Below are 9,713 nucleotides of genomic sequence, written 5' to 3'. Positions count from 1 at the left end.
GACGATTCACCACAGGCAGAGGAGGCTTGAGAAGTGTCCGGGGGAGTTGAGCCAGTCGAGTCCGCCTTGTTCGCAGCGGCGCGCCAGGATTCTACAGAGACCACATCCTCTTGACGCATCATCACCTTTTGGATAGGCCAGCCGCGCTCCATAGCATCATTGAGACACTTGCGGAGGTAGTCGTCCTGGGGGAGCTTGTCTTTGTACGATTCCATCAGCGCGATCTCATCTGCATCAGCCGGCACCACAGTTGGATCGTACCCGTGCTGTTCGCGAGTCATCTTGCTGAGACGGTAGAAGAACGTGTGCAGCGGTTCCGGGTTCTTCACGAAATCGAATGCATCTGTGACAATCGCACCAGATCGATCCCAACGCAGGAACCGCGCCTCACGCTTGCAGATGACAATCATGAATAAGAACAGCCGGTGCTGGCGTTGCATGATCCTCGTAGCATAGTCGGCGATCTGCCCTCGTGCCTTTATCTTCTTCTCCGTCTCCTCCGTGCGGCTGTTCCCAAAATGAAACGGTGCCCTGGAAATGTCTGACTTGAGCTCAATAGGAACGACCATTGACCCCCAGCGAGTTCGAGCCAATTTCTGCTTGCGCTCTTCCGAGTACTTGCGCCCCGCAAGCTCTTGAGCAGTGAGAGTGTATGGCGCGGCATGGTCGTCATCAGTGCTGTAAATACAGACGTCGGGTCTCATCGTCGCGCTTACCGCCCGGTCGATGGCATCTGTGTTGTCAGGCCAGTCTGCAGTATCTTTCGCGACAAGAGTGTTGTCAGCGTTGCACTGGAATACAGATTGAACTCCCTTGATCTGAAAACAGACGAAGCAGAACCCCGCGTCAGTAACCAGCTCAACCCGGACACAACGATGGATTGACTCACCAGTTCCGAAGCCATAACAAATTCTAGTTTGTCGAGCATTTCGCCGTCGAATTTATGGAACATACTTTTGGTTTGCTCATCAGGGTCACCACCGGGGACATGTTCGTCAAGGAATGTTTTGACCGCCATCTTCGCCCAGTATTCGGCCATTTCGTCACCAAGTTCAATGCGATGCGGATCAAGACCTGCACCTTTGGAAGGCTCAGCAGAAAGAGATCGGCGTGTAGAGATCTTGGGATTGAGTGGCGTTGTCTGCAACTCAGCTAACGTTGGACGAGAGTTTTCTGGGGTCTGGGGTCGTGGATTCTGCCCAGAGGCAGCCTTGCGGTGGAGAGTATTTTCAGATGAAGCTCGGGAAGGCATCGTAAAGCGGTAGACTTACAGGTATCGAGGAGCACGGGGATTATATACTTGTGCGAAAGCCACAAAACCTGCGTGCCTCTCGTTGTCAATTCATTCAGCGTGTGGCTCATCAGTTCCACGTACCACGTTTGTTCCCGCAAGTGGCTATGCAAGGTGTGACCGTTAGAGCGGTTGGCCAACCTCTTTGTGCGACGATCGTCAACTGCCAGATGTGGGAATGTCATCAACGACTGCAGCGAGCGGTTGCAGTGATTCCCACGCACAGCTGGTCCAATTACGTCTTCCTGTTGGAGGAACCGTCGGCACGCGAGCCTAACGAGGACAAGGCGTGTGTTGCTGGTCAGGGAAGAGCAGACGCCACAGGACCGGACGCGTCGCGCCACGTGATCTTTCTGTGCATATTCAGACCGGGCCGAGTGGCTCGGACCTCTCGATCACTTCATTTGCCACAGCGCGCCGTGCGCGACAGCCGCACAAAGTCGTGGCCAGCATCTTTTTTAATGTACTGACCAGGGGTATTGTTCCATGGGCTCATATCGTCGACTCGCTAAGTACCCCTCGTGTCACAGAAGAAATGCTTAGCTCGAGGTCATGCTGCAAGCAAACGGATTCAATGACCTCCTTTCCAATCTATGGAGATCACGTCGTCAGGATGTTCTGCATCCAGGTGTAACAAAACTGGTCGCCAATAGTGAATTTAGATAGGTTCGTGCGTTCACAAGCTCAATTTGTCGCACGGACAATCCTTTCATACCACTACTTTCCATGGTTCTCAGGAGGTGGTGTCGCACATATGCAGCACGTACCAATCCAGCGTTCTGCACGTGCAGTTCGGGCGTGCTCGCTGTCCTTGCATCTCTTATGTTCATTGATACTCGAGAAACTCTCATTTCAGGCGAATTCGAGTTATAGGCCCAAGCTGTCACCATAATATCGATGGTGTCAAGTGACCTGGATATCTTAAATGATCAATCCTGGGCATGTATCGCACAGAGCGTATCTTCATATGTGATCTTTGTGCTGGGCTTACACGACAACTCAAATGATGATTGCTATCTGTCAGGCTTAAGACGGCGCAGTCGCTGAGGTCACTGCCATATCTTCATACAGGAATTATGACAACGGTAGGCAGGTATAGAGCAACGACATTGCTCACTCCGATTTACAGTGTCTCTACTCAGCGGCGGCATCGCGTGATTTGTCATTCTTCTCCCGCGCACCTACACATCAAGATCCTCTGAACATTCGTCTCACTGCAACATGTACTTTTTTGCTCTCATCTAAGTCACCTCAACGACGTTACCATGTGCCGAAGGTTAGTCAATAAGGGCCTGCTGATTGAAGAGGAGGATGAACGTCGTAGGTTGTGTTCGTCTCAAAATAGCAAGAGATCGAGAGGTTTGACACAAAGTCGAACATGGCGAGGACGCGATCGACGTCGCTCACATAAGCGTGTCGCCGTGTTATAAGAGACGGCAAGTTCAACATTCCCCTCCTTCACTCGAACGTACTCCATCTCGCCTCGCATCAGAATGCATATCCCGATCCAGCTTATCTTTACTGCGCTCCTGGCCCTCGTCGCGACCCTCAAGGCTCCCAGCCCTCTCGACGGACCAGGAGTCGTCGCGCTCATTGACGGGGTTGTCACCAGCCTCGTTGATGTTCACGAACACGCCGACCATTTTGTGTAAGTCGACCCTCCGCTCTTCATACTCCTTCCTCCGTCCCTCACCCGGGCCGTGCTACAGCCGATGGATGGTCGGCACCACCACGCCGCGCCGCTTCCAGCTGCTCGATGCCGCTCCCCAGACATCTCTGGCAGAATGCGCCAGGCCCTTGATTGTTGAGGATGACGTCGTCTTCACCAACATGTCGATCATTGTCGACGACGGAGTCTGCCCTGCCGTGTGGAACACCGTCTTCACCTTCGATATCGTCGTCCCTGCCGCTTCGGTGTCGTCGGGCGCTGTGGTTGAGGTCGTCAAAGCACTGTCAGTCCGTGGGCCGACATCCATCTCCGCGCTGACGTGCTCTCCGATGGATGCCCCCGTGACGCATGCCTACAGGGAGTCCATGTACATCACCAATCTTGCATGGTTCACAGCCCTGGTCACTGTCTATGTCGTTTCGGTTACTCTTCTCGTGAAGCATCGGGTTACATCAATGCACCGGACGCGCTTGAATGTCGAAGCAGGGCCTAGTGCCCCTCCATTTAAGCCTGCTAGTCCTGGCTCACCCGAGGTAATCTTGTAGACCTCTGTGTAGACCAGCACGTTGACGGACCGTGTCAGACCTCACCACCGTATTCGACAAGCCTGCAGCCATTGGTGATGATGGATTTCCTGTCCTATGTACACGACAATATTCGCCATACACTCGATCACGTCCTCTCGCCTGTACCAGCCTCGTATGACGACGATCAAGTGGGGTGTTCTGTCACCTTCGAAGAGATCGTGGCCGAGGTGTCACATATTGCGTCGGTCACAGATGTAAGCCTGCCGTTGTTCTGTCTGTAGATGCTGTCTGCTGAGGCTGCTTCACAGCGCGCTGATGCGTGTGGAGAGGGTCTGCGACCCTCATCCCGTCAGTGCCTGTCGGTCTCACCGAAGACGGACACGACATACCCACCAATTGATCAAGGCGAGGCAGTGTCAACGATGATCAGCACCTTCATCGCGACATTGCCATCGCCTTTCCTCACCGGATCGTCTGCACCAGTACCTACCACAGTGGTGGTGCTCGATGCTCCTCTCGCTTCAATCGTACGCTCGTCCGAGACGGAGCCCAACGATGAAGCCAAGCTCGAGACACTGGACACATCCTTGGTCATGACAGTACGTGTGCCTGCTATCGTGTCACATCTGGTGTCTGATTCTTTATAGCACAATAACATATGGGGCGACAAGGGTCTGCGACTCTGGCTCCCTCCCGCGCACACCCTCGAGACACTTCCATCTGCCCCGCCCGCCATCACCAGTTCGGACGTTGGAGCCTCCGCCCACGCAGATGAGGTGCCTGCCTCCCCAATGATCTCCACGCCTGTCATCTCTGGTGTTGGTGCATCAGCCAACGTCGACAATCTGGTGGTCCTGCCCACACCCGAGAATGCAGCGAGGCAGCTCGCCTGGTTCGCGCTGTGCTTCTTGCTCGCTCGAATGCAACTCGTGCGATTGTGCCTTCTCGCTACTCACGGCTCCGCCCCGCGTTCGGAGCACAATACTGACGGGACACAGTTCATGCTCTTCTTTGTGGATGGCCAGCTGTACGCCGGATTCATTCCAGATCATGCTCGCTGGCCTGATGGCTCTGTGATGTTCCCGCACGCGAACGACGACGACGACGTCTCGAGAGAAGCTGCACGGGATAATCTCTTCGAGACGATTGGCCACGGAGTAGCGCGTCGGATAGCAGTGAGTAAACTCCGTATGGAGAATGGCCGAGTACTCATAACCCTCCATAGGAACTACCTCCCAACGATGAACACCCAGAAGAACCACCTGCGAACGATGAACATCAATATGAACCGAGGAGACGTCGTCGCCGTCGCCGTCGACACGGTGCGGCGAATGACGCGGACCTGCCTGGAGCAGTGTCGGCGCAATCCGACGACGAGATCACCTCTCGCCCTCCCAATGCTCTCACCAGCCATCAAGAACCATCTCAAATTTCTTCTCCGCTTCCTTCCTCTGCCTCTGCCTCATCTCCTTCGACCTCAAGACGGCGGCCTGTGATCGCTCTTCGAGGTCTCTCTGCCATTCGCAACATTCTCAATCCCGCGGTCCGCCCCAGGCTAGGACAAGCGAAGAACAAGGTAGGTCATATCCTATGTGTTTCGATGAACGTCTACTGATCACCCTTGATCCTCAGAGCCCCTCTATCTGCACACCTACTCCTCCTCCCCCTCCTCGTCCGACCGGCATCACGAACGTCATTGTCCACAACGCAAGCCCTAACATCGGCGACCTGCCGCATATCCCCTCTGCATCCTCGTCCCTACCTATTACCCTCTCACCTCGACGTCCACGTCAAGTTGCGATGTCTGTAGACCATTTGCTTGGCAATATTCCCGTCCGCTTCGTGTCTGGCAAGCGGGGCAAGAAACGCCTCATCTCAGCTCCCTTCGGTTTCGACAACGCGCTAGACGTGTTGGCCACCGGACAGGATATCTTCCCTCCTCCATTCGCTGAGCGTCTTCCCTCAGAACCTTCCTCCGCCTCTACTCCACCTCTTGACGCCGCTCTGGTCCCTCTGCCTCCCTCTCCTCCTCTGTCATGAATTTCCCCGTGTCCAAGTCTCACCCCCTTCCCGCCGACGCCCAGGTCCAATGCAAGGTCCCGTAAGCGCATCCCGCGGGCCAAGTCAGACAGTCAATCATCTAGACCTATGTATACCATTCTGCAAGTGATTCACCGCCGATAATGCGCAGCGCCGTTCGTATGATACATTATTACTGTCTGCAGTTCTTGGCATTTGTCCATGTTTAGCATCCAGCTATCTTCCACCTCGACCATGTATCGATTAATCACCTCCTACACATACATACCAGAACCTACTCACTCACGACAATCCATCCTACCCTCTCATTACTCATTACAACCTATCCACAACCTATTCACACGGCGGTCACTGTGATCCTCAATTTGCTTAGAATACCATCTGAGGAGCCGTATATATCCCACAATGCAGGCGTCGACAGTCGTCGACAGGCCCATGCGGAAGCACGCTGCCTATATCCCTTCTTTCACTGTAATCCTGGCATATCTCATTCGTTTGCTACAAGCTCTCTCTTCTACTCCTTAGCTCCGAGTCGTACGAACATCATGTCACCATGCCCTAGAGTCTTACATGTACTGTCCGTTTTGACTAATGTAGTATCTTACTTGTGTCTTTTTGAATATAACACTTCGCTCAGTGTATCCGCGCCTGCATTTTTGTCGTCAACAGCTATATCTTGCCAGGGAAGGATCTTTCGAGCCAAGCGAGCAGCAGACCTCGAATTATTTAACTAGACACGCATCTCGATCGATCACCTGTTGATCACCCCGCAGACTTTGCTCGGCCAGCCAATGAGCAATAGCGCTCACACTGCACTTTATTCATTCCGTAGTACCGGTGCTCACGCTTCACAGACTGTGCTGTACCATTGGGTCATATACATCGCCGTCGGCTGAGCATATCATGGCAAGCTGCTCAAGGACAGAACAGCGCTCGGGTCAAGCACACAGTCGCTGCAAGGCGATGGGGACATACAAGGATGCATCATCCATCTCGATGTGTGTTTGAACAGCCACGAAACGAAAATACACAGCAGGATATCCAACACTACTGACAATCGTAGCCCGATGTTTGCGTCTTGTATTGTCTATGCTTGTGTCGACGTGGTCCGTGTCTTGTATTCAAAGACGTCGTCCACGTCGGTGCCTTCCATTCGAGTCTGACCGCGGATGCATGTTGCATATTATGCAACTCGCTATATCTCTTGGTACTCGAAGGATGCGTCCTGAATAGTCCCGTTTCAATACAGCGAGGGCTTGTGAGAGGTGGATAGTGGGTGTTACTACAGGCCAGGGACAATTGGGGAACAGCGAAAGTACTGGCATGAGGCTGTATGTGGTTTGGTTGAGTGGTGACTAGGAGGGAGTATTGTCCATTCGCGATGCAAGTGTCGATGCGCAGCGTCGAGACTTGACGATCTGTTCAGGACCGCGATACTGACTGCCGTTGTCGTGTTCATCGTCGCGCGCCTCCGATACCCTGTGCGTGCAAGTCCCTTGATTACGCTCTCACTCCCAGACCCCATGGGCTCCCGTCGTTGTCCAAGCATTCCATGTGTCAGCGGCCATGATGTCCACGTCGAAGCCCAGTCCGACTCTAGCCGTGCTGACCCACACCGAGTTCAGAATCGTGTCCGAAACGTAGAAGTCGTGTGGCTATAGTTATGGTCAGTCATGCCGAACGTCGTAGCCACTACACCGAACTCACCGATCCTATGTGCGCCACAGACTCTTTGCCGAATTCCGGGGAGACACAAGATGCGTCCCATAGCGTGGTCCACTCCATCGGAGTGTCAGGCCTCTCAGACCCTGGCGTACTAGACTATGGTACATGGTCGGTAAGATTAATTGACCATTGGCGTCACACCACAAGACTCACCTCTGCGGAGTATGCCACAGAGTGTTTGTTGGATTCCGGGGAGGCACATTGCGCGCCCCATGGGGACGTCCACGGAGCAGGGGTGAGTGGGCCCACAGAATCGGGTGTGTCACAATGTGGCGTGATGGTGGCACCGTCGAGAGTGACGGCTGACAACTCGGCTGCGAGCTCGATGTAGTCGCGGTCATCGTCGTGCTACACATGGTGAAGGTCAGCACCGGAAGCATTCTATGGTTGACGTCCACCGTAACTGACCATGTGTACATCGTCTGTGGCGACAGTGATGGTCTGGGTGGCTAGATCAATGGACCATTGGTGGTCGAGGATGGTAGCAAAATTGGTGCGCGACATGCGAGGGCTTGGCTGTGCGATGGGTATTGTGTTCTGTGATTCCTCGTTCTTCACATTTGACTTGTTTTTCGCGGCCTTGCGGATTGCAGCGGGGTCTCTCTTTGTCCAACGGAGAACCATTGTATCTATCTCAGGCGAGGTAGAGGCAAGTATGTATGTGATAGAGGGCCTAACGTGCTTTTATGCAGGTGACAGCGAGTGTGCGATGATGTGGTTGGGGCACAACGAGGGACGGGTGGAGCAAAGCGCGGGTGAGTGAATTAGATACATGGGCGCCTATGGATCTGTGGCCCGTGCCGATCGTCTCGACATTACCACGCTTTCTACCTGACCGCTCAATCGACGACACCGATCCCACAGGACGGAAATCTACTCACCCAGGCAGTCTATCAAATGATTATGCATTGCTTTTCTCCGCGTTATCATCTGGGAGACAGTTTTTGTGGTCACCGTCCGAGTTCTGTCGCCAACGTCTACTGCTGGGCGATTCCACCTTTTAATTCCTGTCCCCGAATCGATCTGGCTAATATGCCTTCTCACAGCATCAGCCTTGTTGACCATGTGTCCCCCCGGTGGATATCCTCCATCTTGTCAAGCCGAGATCCATGAGCAGAATCCGAGTCTCTGATGGACTTATTCTATCATTTTACAAACTGGGAACGGTACACCGACATTGATGGCATATTCTTGTGCATGGCGTACCATGGGAGTGTTACTAAAATGCAGGAAGTAAAGATGAATGACGTCTCTAGATTCGGCCACACGCCTTGATGAGTACGAATTCAAGATGCAAAAATACATTACATCCGCTTTTCCAGGTGAATATTGTGTTTTACCCATTCGTGGCACTGCAGGTATGATCCCAGAGCATCAGCCGTAGCACGCACTTACCTTGATGGCGAACCCACGCCTGTCTTCGATTGTGCTCAGAGATGGGTGGGTCAGATGATGCTAACAGACATGTATATAAAATGCAGGTATTACGGCCCACCACCTGTCGTACATCAACAGCAAGCATTCGGCATCAAAGTAAAAGTGTTCCCTCCGCTTGTACACAGCCCCAAGATATTCGACCAAGTGTTTGGTAGCCCTGTTGCCAATACTCCATCTCCAGGCGCTTCTTTGCTGATAGAGCTTGTAGTAGCCGAGCCGGGCAACTGTGTACTTCCGCTTGCATCGTTACAATACGCTGTCCATAAACTAAAGCTTAAGGCTAGTACATCCACCGTCTACACGGTACTCTATCAGTAACGTTGGGTACGCGCAATAATCACGAGTCAAGTCATAGCAGTGAAAATCACCCGTCGATATAGCATGTACAGGATGGCATCCACAGTCGCTTTGTTAGTGGGTGGAGCGGTTCTGGGATGGATCATTTTCCCCATCATCGTGGTTTCAAGACTGCGCTGGTCGGGATTCAGTGCAGCGGAACCTGTTGCCGGTTCGTTTAGCATCTGCCGCCGCTCCAATATCGGTCCTTGATACTGACGTGGCACGGTATACAGGCTCAGCAGCTGCACAATTCCAGAGATACTCGGGGTATGGTGTTGTGCGCTCTGTATTTGGTGCATGCCAGAGGACTTCATGAAGGAAATGGCCTTCCCAGGCAAAATGCTGAGTGCTATACTTGGCAGTGTACTATTTTTCTACGCCTGGCGCTTCATGTAGTCTTTTGACATCGCCAGACAGGAGCAATTTTTCGATTTGCATGGGTGATGACCACAAAACTGATGGTGACGGTTTGTAAGATTACAACGGGGACTGAAGATCCATGGCGCATATATGTATACCTTTTTGCACTAAACTGGTTGTCCTAACTTGTCTTCAGCAGTCTAAGAGCCTTGGAAAGACGGAAGATATCAGGCGCTCGGTCTTGCACGAAACATCATCAAGACTCATTCCTTATATCGTCTCTCTCTCTCTCTCTCTCTCTCTCTCTCTCTCTCTCTCTCTCTCT

At 52.9% G+C, this 9,713-nt stretch overlaps 3 protein-coding genes across 3 annotated transcripts in view; 1 reads left to right on the top strand and 2 right to left on the bottom strand.

Annotated features, from left to right (window-relative positions):
* Window positions 1-1,252, bottom strand: part of POSPLADRAFT_1132817 (hypothetical protein) — a gene marked incomplete at both ends in the record, with an annotated part of 3,056 nt that extends 1,804 nt beyond the window's left edge. Inside the window, 2 exons of the mRNA XM_024484257.1 lie at window positions 4-818; window positions 890-1,252. Coding sequence (XP_024342863.1) covers window positions 4-818; window positions 890-1,252 — 1,178 coding nt within the window. The remainder of the gene's footprint in view (window positions 1-3; window positions 819-889) is intronic.
* A 1,532-nt stretch (window positions 1,253-2,784) lies between these two features.
* Window positions 2,785-5,527, top strand: POSPLADRAFT_1130873 (hypothetical protein; the record flags this gene model as incomplete). The annotated part of the gene is made up of 8 exons (XM_024484002.1): window positions 2,785-2,939; window positions 3,001-3,243; window positions 3,319-3,493; window positions 3,544-3,741; window positions 3,796-4,086; window positions 4,135-4,662; window positions 4,713-5,063; window positions 5,120-5,527. 8 exons carry the CDS (start codon window positions 2,785-2,787, stop codon window positions 5,525-5,527), a joined length of 2,349 nt encoding a protein of 782 aa, XP_024342862.1.
* Window positions 5,528-7,035: 1,508 nt separating this feature from the next.
* On the bottom strand, window positions 7,036-7,876 carry POSPLADRAFT_1132847 (hypothetical protein; the record flags this gene model as incomplete). The annotated part of the gene is made up of 4 exons (XM_024484260.1): window positions 7,036-7,182; window positions 7,235-7,348; window positions 7,406-7,600; window positions 7,661-7,876. The coding sequence occupies 4 exons, from the start codon at window positions 7,874-7,876 to the stop codon at window positions 7,036-7,038; spliced, it is 672 nt and encodes a 223-aa protein (XP_024342861.1).
* Between the last annotated feature and the right edge of the window lie 1,837 nt (window positions 7,877-9,713).

The sequence above is a fragment of the Postia placenta genome (assembly GCF_002117355.1).
Source record: "Postia placenta MAD-698-R-SB12 unplaced genomic scaffold POSPLAscaffold_2, whole genome shotgun sequence".
Taxonomy (NCBI): domain Eukaryota; kingdom Fungi; phylum Basidiomycota; class Agaricomycetes; order Polyporales; family Adustoporiaceae; genus Rhodonia; species Rhodonia placenta.
This window is presented reverse-complemented; position numbering and strand designations above follow the sequence as displayed.